At 39.0% G+C, this 15,875-nt stretch overlaps 1 protein-coding gene and 1 long non-coding RNA gene across 6 annotated transcripts in view; one reads left to right on the top strand and one right to left on the bottom strand.

The window, feature by feature from the left end:
* Window positions 1–15,875, top strand: part of BIRC6 (baculoviral IAP repeat containing 6) — a 176,726-nt gene that overhangs the window by 119,817 nt on the left and 41,034 nt on the right. For all 5 annotated transcript variants that reach the window (XM_048299366.1, XM_048299368.1, XM_048299369.1 and 2 more), the window contains 2 exons: window positions 88–252; window positions 2,182–2,350. In XM_048299366.1, coding sequence (XP_048155323.1) covers window positions 88–252; window positions 2,182–2,350 — 334 coding nt within the window. The remainder of the gene's footprint in view (window positions 1–87; window positions 253–2,181; window positions 2,351–15,875) is intronic.
* LOC125323965 lies at window positions 10,422–14,734 on the bottom strand. The gene is made up of 2 exons (XR_007202726.1): window positions 13,828–14,734; window positions 10,422–12,700 (listed from the first exon to the last, which is right to left on the bottom strand). It is a non-coding gene; the product is annotated as an uncharacterized LOC125323965 (long non-coding RNA).

Raw genomic sequence — 15,875 nt, 5'->3', positions numbered from 1 at the left:
CAAAGGCTTTTTAAAGATAACGCTGCTAAGATGAAATCATGAAATAATTGTGATTTTCTTTTTTTTTTTTTTTTTTTTTAACCTTAGCCACAGGTGTCAAGTACACACAATACTGCATCAACAGAGGAGCAGCAGTTGTACTGGGCTAAGGGTACAGGCTTTGGAACAGGCTCTACAGCTTCAGGATGGGATGTTGAACAAGCTTTGACTAAGCAAAGACTAGAAGAAGAGCATGTGACCTGCCTTCTACAGGTGTGTAATTATGAAATGTTGATTAATGAGAAGCACTTAAAGCATTAGGACTGGATAGGAAAACCGGAGTTTTGTCAGTCACATAGCAGAGTAATTATAATATTTTGGGCAAAAGTTATTTGTGAACAACTAAATTAATGGAAAATTATATAGGTCATATTTTGAGCGAGGCTATTTTCAGATGTCAGTAGGCTGCTGCATAAAATACCTCAGTGTGAATTCTGAAGATAAAGTGAACCAGGCATTTCCCTTGAGCTGTCACACACCTCTGTCAAAAGCACTGCACTCAGTCAAAAGTAAAGACTGTCCATTAAAGGAGAGGGGTAGGGGAATAGGCATTTTGTTTTGTGTGCCAAACAGTGTTACCTGTTCATTTCTTGCATATTTTTGCTCTGCTTTAAGGAAGTGCCCATAGTTGACACTAGTGTCCATCAATGTGTTATGCCAATATAACAAAATCTCACTCATATATACTAGAAAATCTTGAGTATGTCAGTTACATGACAATAGTAGTTTGCCAATAAACATCTAGATCTTAGTAAAATTCTGATGTCTTCCAAATACCTAAGGAGAAAAAAATCCTGCATAATCAGGCTTTTTAGTCCATTATGAAATCCAACCAATCCCTGTTATCTTGGATCAGTGTAGGGAATATGAGATTGTATCTAGCCATCAAAAGTTTAATTCACAGAACCTGCAGTTCAAAAGCATTAACTAGCCTGCTGGGGTTAGAGCACAAAGGAGATGAAATTCTGAAAATGCCCACACCCTGACTGATGAAGGTACCATTCTGATGTCAGTTATTTAAGTCACAGATGGCATAATCATCATATCTCTTGCAAAAGTACAACAAATAAAATCCAAAAGCATTTTTCTATTCAAGAAAGAGAAAAATCACCTAAATTAATCTCAGCGTAGCTTCCAGGCAGTATTCTGTATTCTGCCAGGCAGAAGTTTAGCTGTGAATGTGGTAAGTCATGAAGTAAGGAGGCATTTGCTTAGGGCACTCAGCAGCTGAAGGAAGTAGTATTTTGCTGAACATGTCAGTCAGTTGTACAGCAGGCTTTCCTTGGTCCCTGCTCTAGAAAGGTTTAGAGAAATTCTATTCTACAGAGTGCTGATAAGATGCTGCAGCAAAATACCACAGGTAATGAGGTTAGAAGAAAGAGGGAGAATGAAAGAAAAGAGAAGAGGGTGAAAAGGTGAATAGAGTCCCTGGGACTTCAAGCAATACAGCCCGTCAAGCCTCCAAGTTACTTAGTTTGAGAGTACAGCTGCAGAAATCAGACCCATGGAAATGCTTATGACTACAACACATGGTAAGGGCCTGTGAACTCAGCCACAGCTGCCCTTGAGACAGGTGGGTGTGCAGTCAGGAGGTGCCTTCCCACCATCAGCAAGGGCAAGGCTGCTCTTTGTTTACTCAGATAAGAGCCGTACTCGTGAGTAGTTGTTCCTCCAGGTGACTGTTGTGTTCACCATAACTTACTGTTTCATCTTGAAACCCTGAAGTCCCATCCCAAAGAAGTTACAAAAATATTTGAAACATTTGCCGTTGAAGAAAAGTCTTACTGCTAGTTGGTCTACTTGGTGTTCTAAAGTGAAAGGGACTGGTCAGTTGCAGTCTCTGTGGTCTGAGCTGGCAAACTTGCTTTGAGTAACTCCAGCAGGTTTGTCAAAATTCATATTAATTGATCTCCTAAAATCATTCAGAATTGTAATAGTTATTTAATTTTATCATTAGCCAAAGTTGGAATAATCTAGTAACTGTATAGAAATTCTTCTGAAACATCTTTGGGACTGCTGAAATTAATACCAGTACTGAATTTGCAAAATTCTGTGAAGTGTTAGAGCACGTATCTTAAGGAAAGTCAAAGTTCTTTTGACTGAAATAAATCAGTTTTGATTAAATATTTTGGTGTATTTCAGGTTCTTGCCAGTTACATAAATCCTGCAGGGAGTACATCAAATGAAGAGACTCAAACCAGCCATGAGGGGAGAGGCCAAAACAGCAGTGCTCTTCCATCCGTTCTCCTAGAGCTGCTCAGTCAGTCTTGCCTCATCCCAGCAATGTCATCGTACCTCCGCAACGACTCAGGTAATGTGCCCTTGTCTCCTTCAAAATCAAAGCTGGCTTACTTCTGTCAAATGAGTTTTTGTAGAAGCAATAGGTAGTTCTTGCTAGTTTCAGTACACTTGCCAGTAGTATTTTTACTAATGGAACATTCACATGAACCTTAGAAAACAAAATAAAATAGAATCATCTGGCAGGATCTTGTTGAAATGCTCACGTTTGTTGCAATATCTTTAAATTTGAAGTTCACTTCTTTGGCTGTTGAAACCAACAGGAAAATGGTGTTTTCTTCTGAAAAGTTTACGTGTTAGTTCTTCTACAGAAAATACACAGAGAGGGAGTACTTTATACAAGACCATGAAACTTACTGTGAAGAAAAATGTTAATTTTAAAGAAATTTGAGGAAATGTATGCCTGAATTTGGTAAATGTTGCATATAGTAGGGCAATTCTACTTCAATCAAAGCTTTTTTTCCTTTATTTAGGAAATACAGAAATAAGCCTCTTACCAGAACTGCAGAATATTTCAAATATATAGGAACAAAATAAATTGTTGGGTATTTTAAAGCAAAAACAAATGAGTTCTATGAATTCATTAAATTTCTGCTCATAAATTTAAAACAAAGATGCTTTGATAGTTTTCATTTGGTATGTTGTACCTTGCTGGGGAAACCATTTCAGTTCTGTGAGGTGGTGCGAAGCAGTATGAATTAAGCAAATGCCTGTGCAGAGCTAATGGCAAAATCAGCAGACTGGGTTTGTGATTGATGTTCAGTCTCACTAGATGACAGGCTTTAGTATGGAGATGAGCCTTCGGTTGGATTTTTATTAAGTTACTTTGTTTTTAAAGATGGATTTAATCCTTAAGTATCTGGAGGAGTTGTTCCAAATCTGAGTAATTTGGTTTTGGAGCTTCTTTTGCCTGCCCTATTTTCGAAGCAACTGATAAATGTCTTTGTCCCATTACTGCAGTTCTTTGGGATGCCAGTTGGAGGGTGTGATGATGTGAATTCAGGAAACAATGTTATAGCTTCTTGACTTGCAGCATATATTTTATGTTAGAGGTAAAAAGGAAATCATTCCTGTGTTAAGTATTTGCAAAGACAACTTAGGACTAGAACAAGAATGTGGCTCTTTTAATTTGTACTAACTAGGGTATTACATAATCTTGTGTGATGGAATGGAACTAGTTCAGAAAGTCTGCTGGGGTCTTACAGTAAAAATAAAAATACAAAGATATTTCACTTGCTAGTGTGCAGTTTGACACCTCACCCTAATTTTGCAATGAATTTGTTGGTTCTGTTTTGCACATACTGCAGTGAGGAAAATGAACTAATGATAGACCAAGCTCATTATTGCAATAGAAAATACAATGTAAAACAATAAAGGAAATGGTAAAGTAAAAGAATAAAGTAATCTTTCTAACAGATACTCAAATTCTTCTTTGTTGAGGAAAAGGAAGAGTCATTGAAAAGCCTGGCAAAAATGCCATGTTATCTAAAGGATGAAGCAGTTGATCCTGAGTTACAGATGAATCGCAGCTGCTGAAATTGCTTTTTGCTGTTTTCAACAGAAGAATGTATCTGTCTGTGTAAGTCACCTTTAACTGGGAAAGAACAGTCAGATACTGATAGAAGAGATGAGATATGTAGCTGGTGGCAAGAAGTTCAGACTAGTTTGGCTTTCAGGGACCATTTGTTTTCCCAAAGTACAAAGAAAAGGCAAAGTTCCGGTGAGACATGTTCATTTTAGGTATGTTTTCCACTGCTGAACTACTGTTGTTTGTGGTTGGCAGGAGGTGTTGAAACGTTGTACCTGTGCATTAGCAATTAGGAAAGGGCAAGCAATGTAGCAGTTAAACTGTATTAAAGCAAAGCAAAACCTCGCTTTTCAGACAAAAAAATGAAAACTACTCTATTACAAGTTCACAAAGAGTGGGGTTATTTCTACTGAAATTTAGAACTGTAAATTCTGATGGTGGTTAGCCTTTGATTGATCCAAGCAATGTAAATGTTTCCTGCTGTATTTGTTCAAAAGTATATAACACTATAATTAACAATGTTCTCCTGGATTTAAAAAATAACAACTTTGCAGGCTTGCATCAGTCAAGCTCATTTTTGGAAGCACAATAGGATAGCAGTATGAAAGGGAAGTGTGCAAGAAGGATGACTTCTGGAAAGAATGTCTTCTCTTTGTTAATATTTGAGCCAGATGCATTTAGTTGGGAAGGAATCCCTGGAAACAGTTTGTCTTAGTGATAAGAAGGCATAATTCCAGTGCAGGAAGTACTGTTGAGTTGAAAGGCAGACAGATAATTTTCACATTAATGAGTGCAAGTTACACGTGATGTGGGGGCTCTCAGTGTCACTGACTTTGAGTGTCAGGAGGCATAGCTAATACAAGAGAAGCTCTGAAGCTATGTTAGGCTCTGGTACAGTGCTTGTGGGCTTGTGGGACTGAAAAATTCACCTAATGTGTTTATAGTTCAGACATTTCAAATATGGAGATTATTTTTTCATTGTTACTACTATTTTTATTTTATTTTTTAAAACCTTGAAGACCAGTGCAATGTAGTTGAACAGATTTGAGTCTTTCCTGATAAAGCTTTGTCTAATTTCAGACTTAACTATCTTGAGTACTGGTTTCTTCTCTAGTAGGCCTGAATGGGAGCCTATGGAGAGTAGAAGAGAGAGCATCATCAGTAGTAATGCACACATATATGATATTCTAATTTTCAGACTGGTGCAACTTCTGCTGTCAAAATGTACTTTTATGTGGAAGAAGCAGGTAACTGTATTCTTCCTGTAACATGCTGGACTGAGAAATTAGGATGTTGCATCTAGAATGCTAACAGAATGTTCTCAGGTGTTGGGGTCCCTCCCCTGCCGTGTAGCCCTGGGAGAGGGGCCCTGAGGGCACAGGCACGGGGTTTCCTGTCCCTGCTCAGCCTCGTTCCCATTGGTTGGTTTGTGTTCCCTGCGCGGGCAGAAGGACCCTTGGTCCCGTGACTGGAACAGTTCCTCGGCAGAGCTCCGGCCATGCGGCTGGAGAAATAAACATCTCTGAAACAGCTATCAAGAATCTGTCTGTCCATATATATTTCCTTTCCACGGGACTCCTGGTTTGATATATGCGTGTTGCAGGATCCCCACTGCAACAAATGGTGGAGATTTGAGAGCAGAACGATCCCCGATCCCTAAGCGACTGATTTGTGTGAGTAAACCCTGGAAACTTTGGATTCCTCTTCTTGGTTTTGCTTTGCTATTCCGTATCTAAACTATGGAGGAACCGTGGGAAGACTCTTGGCTCTCAGAGCCGCATATGGACATTTATCTTAAACTTAAAATGATTCTTGAACAACGATTTGTGAATTTTAGCTTGATTCAAGCTCAAAAAGAACTGAAACACTTCCTGGCATGGTTGTTTAAGAACTTTTTCTATGTTTCTTGGGATTTAATTCTTACCAAGGGCTTTTGGAAAACCGTTTGGACACAGTTAATACTGCAGTCAAAATATATGCCGATGGAAGAATATTTTCGTGAATATTATTTAGTTACCGAGACTGTTGAGCAATGTCAGCTGTGTCCTGGTGAAGGGAAGCGTGGCGCAGGGACCGTGCGGCCCAGGCCACGTGCACCGAGCGCTCTGAGAGCAGCAGCGAGGCAGTTCCCGCGCGCGGGCGGAGCCACGCGAGCCGCAGTGTCGGTGGCGGAGCGAGGCGCGGCGGGAGCGGCGGGACCCGGCGGTGCCCGCCCGGTCCTGTGCAGCGCGTGGTGGAGCGAGCCCCGTGAACGCCCGGCCGAGAGGGGCGGCGCGCGGGCGGCGGCTGGCGGCGATGGCGGTGGAACGGAGCCGCGCCCAGCCGAAACGCGCGCTGGAGCGGGGCGCGGGGGAGTCGTCGCTCGGGGGCCCGGCCGAGACGTGGGTGCAGCGCCCGGCATCGGCAGCGAAGCTGCGACCAGAGGAGGCGACGCACGGAGAACTGAGCGGCGTGGCCCGGCCCGGCCCGCGCAGCCCCGAACGCGACCCCGGGAAGAGCGCGCAGGCACCAGCAGCCCCGACAATTCCAACACGGGAGCGACCGAAAGAGAGAACAAAGACGCAGCGAGACAGAAAACAGCAGACACTCGGAAAAAGGAAAAAATCATAGTAACTAAGATCTTAGGGATAGTAAAATGGTATAATGTTAAGCAAAATTATGGTTTTATAACAAGATGTGACAACCAGCAAGACATATTCGTGCATAGAACTGCTATTAAAAAGAATAACCCTGAAAAATGCATCCCAAGCTTGGGAGATGGAGAAGTGGTGGAATTTAATATTGTACTAGGGAGAAAAGGGTTACAAGCATCGCAGGTCACTGGGCCTGATGGTGTTCCTGTAAAAGGCAGTATATATGCAAAAAATCGTAGTCATGTTAGACAATATCTCCATTGTAAGCCCCCCCTACAGTTTCCCTTTCCTAATCCCACCTTTCCCTTTTACCCTATGTCCTATTACCCCCAGTGTATTCCCAATCCGTTTTTTCATCCATGGTTTCCCTCACAAAACCATGCTTTTGCCAATTGTTTCCCCAAAAATCCCTTTCCAATGCCGAGTGGGGGATGAAAAGGGGGAGGGAAGAAGTTAAACCCTCTCCTGCCTCAGTTTCCCCACAAAGCATGCTCAGAGAATTCTGTCTCCCTTCTGTCAGCCCTAAGATGTTCCAGAGAATCTGTTTGGACATTTAAAGACTCAGGAGGGTGGCTTGTTTTGTTTTGAAACTGTTCTTGTTATGTTTATCCAGTTGTTTTCATTCTCCTTTTATTAAAATAAAACGGGTGAGGTGTTGGGGTCCCTCCCCCGCCGTGTAGCCCTGGGAGAGGGGCCCTGAGGGCACAGACACGGGGCTTCCCTGTCCCTGCTCAGCCTCGTTCCCATTGGTTGGTTTGTGTTCCCTGCGCGGGGCAGAAGGACCCTTGGTCCCGTGACTGGAACAGTTCCTGGGCAGAGCTCCGGCCATGCGGCTGGAGAAATAAACATCTCTGAAACAGCTAGCAAGAATCTGTCTGTCCATATATATGTTTCCTTTCCACGGGACTCCTGGTTTGATATATGCGTGTTGCAGGATCCCCACTGCAACACTCAGGTTCTGGCACCTGAGCAGGAACAAGCTGTGCCCAGCACAATGGTGACAGAAATTAGCAATTTTCAGCAACTCTATAACTTTCTCAGATTTAAATGAGTACTGATGGGACCAGCTGAAGGTTACCTTTATGCTTAAGGTATTCTGCTAGATTTTAGGTATCATTGTAATTGTTGGGATAACAGTGATCTTCACGTATCTGTGTGTATCTACCATACACATAAAACTAAGGGGGGGAAAAAGTTTTGATAAAGAGGTATGTGCAATGAAGCTGCAAGCATGGTCTTTCCTTTCATTGCACAGTAGGCTGGTAACTCTGTAGTAGTATAAGACAGTAAGTATTCTGGTATTGATGTGAATTTTGTATTTTGTTTACACATGTTCAGTTAGCTACAGGTCTGGCACATCCAGCTTGCAAAGCTCTTTCGGCAGATTGGCCCATGTCACAGTTGTAAATTTATCTGGGTTTTTTGTTGCTTAAGTTTATTTTGGCATTCTGCTTAATTTGCCCAAAACATACGCGGACAAGATTGTTATCTATATAGTTCGAGATAAAAGGAATATTGATCAGACAAGCAATGCTCACATAACATTTAATCTTTTAGAAACCTCACCTTGACCCAGATCAGTACAAACCAGATTGCTCTGATACGTTCTGCAGCTTCGTCTGCATCAAAGTGAGGTGATTGTGAAGTCCTTGAAAATTGTGAACTGACCACTTGAATTAATTTCTGTAATTGCTTTTTTCTTGAAGAGAAGGAAGGTTTATCTGTCTTTGAAGAACTTTCCTTAGTATGCAAGATGGCTCTCATCACCAGGGGCAATAGCTGCTGTAATCCTCACCATTTCTTGATCACTTTTTTGGTGTTTGTTTCATGTCTTGTTATGGCATTACTGTGGCTTTTATTATCTTTCATTCTGTAAATGAAAAAAGTTTATTTTTGCAACACAGTGAGATTTTTTTATTATACCTGTGCTTATTCCTAAGACTTAACTCATTTACATTTGTAAAATTGATGTGGTTTTTAACTTCTATATCATGGAACATCTAGCACGTATTCATTACCATGCATATATGCACATTTCCCACCAAGAGCTGTCATGTAAAACCTTTTCACTATTGTCTTGTATACAGCACATTTCATTTGAAATAATTGCTGCTGTAGGGACTCTTCCAAATATGTGAACACTTATCTTCTTGAACAAAATGCACAGCAGTAAAATTAGCACTGTACAAGTGGCTCCCAGCAAATGTGTGACCATACATGACTGTCTTGAAGGTCTTGCTTTTGCCGATACTCATAGGAGTTATTTGACTGGTAAGTTTATGGAAACGAATACAAGCTAGTATTTGCAAGTGGGACATGAGAAAGCAGTATTTATAATAGTCTTTGTAGCTAACAAGATTTACAGAGACAAGGCAGTGTAAAGGCATCATGAAACAGAAGGACAATCAAGTCACTTTTAGGACAGGGACTATTTTTTAATAGGCTTGAACAGTAAGAAGCCGAGTGAAGTTGGGATTTGTCAGTACCGCAATATTAGACAGTCTCTTCATGATAAAAACCACAGTTTTGTACTGCTTTATCCTTGAACTAGTATATGGAGAGGGGTTTGTTACCACCTTTTCTTTGGAAAACAGGCCTCATAGCAAGTTGCAGAATTCTGCTTGAATTCTCCTTGCTTGAATTTCCAGGCTTACAGGAAGCAGATGATACTGTAATTTTAGCTGGGGTTTTCTTGCATACTCCTTTCTTAGCCCACCTCTCCTTCTTTGGTGGACAAAGATGCCGTGTGATGTGGTCAGCATAGCTTGTAGTGTTATATGAGCTTAGTCTTCCCTGGGTTTGGCTGCTGAGAAGAGATGAAGCATTTCTGTGGGATGGCTTTGCCAAAAGGATTGTCTTTACTGACCAGTGTGTTCCACTTGATAAGAGTCCAGTATTTGCTTCCAGTGCACCTTTCGTAGTTTACCAAGTACTACCCCATCATGGACTTGTGGATTCGTTAATGTTGTGCTGCTTAATCTTTCTGCCAAATACCTCATTGTGAACTTTGTTAGTAAGTACTGTGCCCAAATCTGTTGAATGTGAATGTGCTGCATTCTTCTTTCTGCCTCTTTTGATGTACCTGTGTTAGTTGAGTCCATTAAAGTCATACTGTTCAGGCCTCAGACCATGAACTACACTAGCTGGTCTGCTGAAGATAGAGTATTTCTTTTCTAGCAATCGTACTTATTCTCAAGGCATTATATGGTGGTGTTTTACTTTCTGCCAAGTAGTCCAGTCCCGCTGAACTGAGTATGTTGAGTACTCTGAGGCAAATACACTGAGCTCTTTATTCATCCATCGTTGAAGGTGTGATGGTACTGCTGCAGTGTAAATGTTGAATCATCGTGCAACTCTGCTTTTCCCTAGACTATTGACTTTTTGCTGTGTATATTGAGAGGTAGCTGCTATTAAAATACTTTTTGTTGGTGAAATTCTTAAGCATATATTGGATTAAACATGTAAGTTCCAAAGCTGTTTATTAGAGCTCATTTAACTAAAGTTAGACTTGGGTCCACAGGTGTATAGCCCACAGGTATGACCTGTTAAGAGAGAACATGAGACTACTGTTTTAAAACAAAATGTAACTCATATGCTGAGGCAATCTAATGATAATGTTACCCTGTGACTTCCCTCTAAGGGTCCAAGCCTTTGCTATAAATGAAATTAGAAGTACAGTGGCAGTTTAGATAGACAGCATATAATTACTGAAATTAAAAATTCTCCTAGCCTTCATTAATGTTCATGAGCTCATACATTGGTAAAAGAATCATGCTGACCCTTTGCCACATTGGGTTATAATTTTGGGATTGGTTTTTGTCTGTTTTGCTGTTGAAAAGCTTACAAAGAAAGGTGCAGTATTTCACTGTAATGCTGATGTACTAGTTGAATCACGATTTCGAGAAGAGAGCTATGCACTGAAATGATACGAAATAAAACTGTTTATTTATTTCACAGAATTGACAAATTTTAAATAACTTCAGGATCAAAATAGACAGCAGTAATTTCTACCTGAATTTCACTTTTCAGGTTCTTGTAATCTTTCATTTTAGAGACCCATCTCAAATAGCCTTGTATTATGAGATTTAATGCAATAATATCCGTAAGTATGTAGATATAAGAAGTACATGGAAAAACTAATAATGGTAATACCTGTTCTGTAGTCTTAAATAAACACTAGTAACCTGCCTAACTCCTCTAGAATGTAGCTTAGTTTTATAGAATGCTTTGGTGCTTCATATACTGAAAATAAGTATACATTTAATAGAGACTTGCTGAAGACTGTTGCTAGTAACTAAATTTTCTTGTCTGCATGTGCTTCCTTCGAGTGCAGTCTCAGCTCTGTTTATCATTTCTTCTAGTTGAGCCAGTATTGACTCAGAGTTGCAAAACCAGAATATACCATCTTCCACCTCATATGTCCATAAATCAGTGTTACAGTGTGTTTCTGCAACTCACTGAAATATTGTTGCCACATTCATTCTGGTCTAGATTTCTGACCTTATTCTATGCATGTATTGGTTTCAAAGGGACTTCCAAAGGCTCAGGTGGTTTAGCAGTCTCCAAATTCTATACAGTAATCAGCTATCACCTTTGTAAGGGATGCATTTTTTCGCATGTCATTTTATGGAGGAACTGGATGTAGTTTTGTAGCCTAGAAGAAATAGAGCTGATTTTTAGAAATGCAGCTGCTCTGTTGTTTCTCTGTGGCACATGTAATAGTAAGAAAAGTATTTATTAAAATCAGTTTATTTTTACTTTTTTCATGTTTATTTAATGAGGTTTTGATCCTAAGATCTCAAAAGTAATTTTCCTTATAGGTACATGTGAGATACATTCATGTATACAAAAACTTGTATGGTCTCAGACTGTCTGCCGCTTTGGATCTAGTTTAAAGGCATATGTAGATTTAATTTAAAATGTGGATATTGTTTCACTAATTTCTGTAGCTAAATCGTGTGTTCCATGAAGTATGCTTAAGAATTGCAATTCTGGGCCTCAATCATAGTGCACAAAGGGAAAATGTCTTCAGGACCTGGTCCAGAAGGGAAGACTACAGTCTTCTAGACAAAGTTTAAACCTGTTTTCCATGCAACACTGTGAATCCTTGCATGATATGTTTTACTTGAAAATAAGCATCAGGGTGAAAACATGAGAATTGTATTTGGCTTCTGGTAAACACCTTCTAAAAATGATGATATAGAAAATGTAATTTAAGATTTTTTTCATTTAGAGAATATGTATTAGTGTGTCATTGAATTATTAATGTCTTAAAAGAAGTACTGAAATTATTCTTTATTTTTTCACACCACTTTAAAGTATTTTTAATTAGAAAAGCACATTGTCATTATAGCATGATGATTTCAAATACAGATTTAGTAAAGGCAAGAAAATCTAACCTTTTTCAGGTTTCCACGAGACTAACAAAAATGCTGTAGAATATAGTAAATAGTTAAAATTTCGTTAATAATATTACAACTTCTAGTATAACAGTGTTCCTGTTTCCACACTTATTATACATTAGTGTAAGTTATAAGCCTAAATTATGGTGGCCTAAAAATAAAAAACCCTTTTGCCTGTTTTCTGGTCTCAGCTATGAAGAGACATACTGCACAAAACCATAGAAAGCATGGGACTTGCTTATAATTATTTATATATTTAGTTTATCTCCTTCTATGTTCTGATTATTTTCATTGTTTGCCTACATTTCTGTCTTGCTTGTTTGCTGGCAGTAAAACGGTGCCATCTCTGATCCTTCTTTCAGATTTCATCTGTTACCAGTGAGAAGTTGTATATTGTCTGCCTTCGTTTACGTAATTTAGCACCCTAGCTGGGCTCATAGGTACGCTTTGCAGTCATTGATGCAGCATCCTTAGCCAGACACTTCACTCTGGAATGTTTCTGATACTCTTTTCAGAGTGGTGGGTTTTTTGCTTTAAATTTAGAAATCAATTCTTACCATTGCAGGTCTTTGCATTTTGTTCTGTGCAATTGATACTCAAAAATGTCATCAAAGTGTAGTGTAGATGTACACAAAAACGATAACAAATAAATTGAGCACAGTTCCAATAATCCCAAGCAGTGCTAAAATAGATTCTTCTTTTTCCTCTTTCTCCTCTCGCTTTTTTACATCTTCCAGTGTTGTGATGGCAGAGGTCCCCATTTTTCCTGCAAATACCTTCACCAGTATTCTGGCAGCTAGCTAGAAAAAAGAAAGCAAATGGTAAATCTGGTCTGACAAACATGCAAGCTTTGATCTTTTTAAAAACAATTCTGTAGCTCTTCATACAACATTTCTTGATGCTGTTTATTGAGTTGTATATGTCTTTTGTTTTCTTTTTGTGTGCACATGTCCATGTTAAAAATAAACGTTCTGTAGGTACAGATTGATAGGAGTGAAAAACAGCTTGCTGCTTCAAGCCAGTTAATATGCTTTATTACAAAAGACATTTAAAATTTGTCTTTAGTGAGCTAATTTGTTTCCTTATAAAAGATGAAACTGGTGAAAGCAGGTATGTGAGCATTGTCAAATACTCTGAAATGCCTGGGGAGGTTATATGCATTTTCAGCTTTTCTTAAATATTTAACTGCCACACTACAAAACCAGTTAAAAATATTGGTACTTGCTGCTTTCAAACATGGGAAATATGCCTCCCTAATACAGTATCACAGTTGTTTTTCACCAGTGAGCCCCCAGTAGGCAATTGCAAGTGAGATCTTATCCTTTTTCATGTTTAATAGATCAGCTTTTGGACATCCATGCAACAGTAAACATTTAACAGAAAATGTCTGTCTCTTCAAATATAAAGGTGGTTGTTCTATATGTTGATTACTGCAGTATGCCACAGGATGATAGTACTTTTTTAGTAGCAACATTCTATGCAATATAAGAATTCGAGTAGACATTTACAGATGCATATATGACTTGTTACCTTTTTTTGGTTGCAAAAGTGAGGTTGACAGGTCGTTTTCTATTACTTAGCTGCTCTTGTACTCTTAATTTACAGTCTAATATCCTCTAGAAACATATTCCCTATAAAATTATGTTCATTGGTGACTGAGATGTTGATCTTGTATGTTGATCTTGTATGATCTGCTATGCTGTTTTACCTTCATTGATCAGAAATTTGATGGGGATTTCTACTAGTTCAGATCACTCCAATTTACTGAGGGTACACAATCACATTTTATAGTGCAGTAGCATCTTTCTCTCCTGGCGCATGGCTTTAATCATTAAAGATTAACGTATTTCTGCTGTGAGTCTAATTAATGTCATCAGCTCAGAGCATATGTTACAGAAAGGTTTAAAAGAAAAAAGGTATTTCTTACCCTACATTGCATCAGGAATAAAATGTCATCAGACATGCTTCTTACTCGTCGATTCAGTGGCAAGCCAGGCTTTTATCTTCATGAAGGGGCTGCTCTGCTCTCTCAGACAGACCAGATAGGAGCACGAACAGTTTCTTGATGAAGAAGTTTATCGGTGAGGATAATAATGTTGCAGAATCTTCCAAATGAGTGGTGTTCTTTCTCAGTAATCCACTAAAGCGAGTATAGTTGAAAAAACAGTAAAGCTCTTTCTCAATAATGATCCTCGCTGTTGACTAATTGTCATTAAAATTGAGGATTCTTTTCCTTAGATGATGCAGAGCGACGAAATGCATGCTGTTCTGTTCTGTCTTAAAAAATACAAACAGCTCCTGGTTTTGTTCAGTTATACTTACTTATTTATTAAGACTTCAGAAACACCCAGCCTTTGATTTACTCTTTGTGGCAGCCGTCTGAAGAGGCTTTCTTACGTTGACATGCTGTAATTCCAAATGCAGCGAACTACGTGCAGTCACACTATGTAATTTTAGTCCAGCCTGAAAAAGGAAGAAAAGAGGTCTGCTTTGCTGGCAGTAGTGTGAACGCTGTCACACACCTGCATTCAGACCCTCTGGAAAGAATTCCAAGGTATTCTTCGGAGCATTGCATAACTCAGCCAGGCAAATCTGAAGAGAGGAATGACAGTGGCTTTAGTTGCACACTGTGGTGAGCTGTGACATTGATTAAACATGCACTTGGCACTTGCTGAATAAAGAAGGAGCTACGAGCCACCCTTGCAGACAGTGAGTTGCATAACAATGTGCGATGGCTCTGCTGTTTCATCGTCAGGCCCGGCACATTTTAATCCTGTACCAACGGAGAAAGTGTGTAAAGAGGAGCAGAGTTAACTGTACTTCGGGGTTTTCTGAGGAAGTGCTGCATGACAAATGGTGGCATTAAGGCATTCAAGCTGAAACAGTGTTTCTGCCTTTTGTCTTTTTATGCTTTGTTTGACAGGCAATTGTTTCTATGGGAAATAAATGCTTTTCCTCTTTTATTCACCGCCCAAAGAATGCAGGTTACCATATAATTAATGAAAACACTTAAAAATAATCCTGTTCTGATTTCATAGGAAGCATCAACACAATTTTTTTCCTGTTTAAATCAGAGGGAATTTTTTCCTGCCCAATTGCAAAGGGGGGAGAACTCTGCAAAGTCTTCTCCTCCCGGTCTCTTCAGATTAAAAAAAAGCACACAATTTTAATAACCTCTGGAAGAAACTGTATTTCAAATAATTTTATTCAGTCACTTTGATCTATGAAGGCTACCAATGCCGTGTGTTTTCATTGGTGTAGCACAGCTTCTTGCTATGAATGCAGCTGTATTTTAAATATATCGGAAAACTTGTTTTGTAAAAAATACTTGCAATGTCAAGCAATTCAGAATCCAAATGTACAAAAATGTATTTCTGTATATGTGTACAAAAAAATCAAAATACAATTACTTAGATCAAGTTCAAACAATGGGAAACCTTAATCATTTTTCAGAACAGCATATTTTAGGAATTACGAGGCAATATTTGAAATTCAGTGTTGAATCATCTTTTATAGAGAAAGCAGAAGACAGTAAAATCATTGTTTTGAATTCTACCACTTTCAACTTAATTTACATTGCATTTTTTCCTCATTATTTTTCCAAAGTGTCTAAGTACATGTGTTAGTTTCTTAGTAATAGACAAAACTGCATATTTTGCATGTGCATTATTTTAGTGGCAAATACCACGTTTGAAGTATTGTGAGTTGTATGGTACTTGTACATGATTTCCCCTTTATCCCAAAAGTTATGTTGCCTCAATGAAATTGCTTGACTCTAGAAGATTTAACTAATTAGGTTAAATCTCTCCAGCATAGCTTCCTTAAATATATATTCTAATATGTATATATGATCTTTCCTTTCAAGCTCTTCCCTTGTTCTGAAAAGGCTGCTTCATCTTCTGTTCTTGGAATTGTTTTGTCTCTGTATCTTGAATGTATTTCTGTATTCATTTAGATCCATTCAGAGATACAAAG

The sequence above is a fragment of the Corvus hawaiiensis genome, chromosome 3 (genome assembly GCF_020740725.1).
Source record: "Corvus hawaiiensis isolate bCorHaw1 chromosome 3, bCorHaw1.pri.cur, whole genome shotgun sequence".
Lineage (NCBI taxonomy): Eukaryota > Metazoa > Chordata > Aves > Passeriformes > Corvidae > Corvus > Corvus hawaiiensis.
The sequence above is the reverse complement of the archived record's forward strand: the minus strand, read 5'-3'. Positions and strand labels throughout refer to the sequence as shown.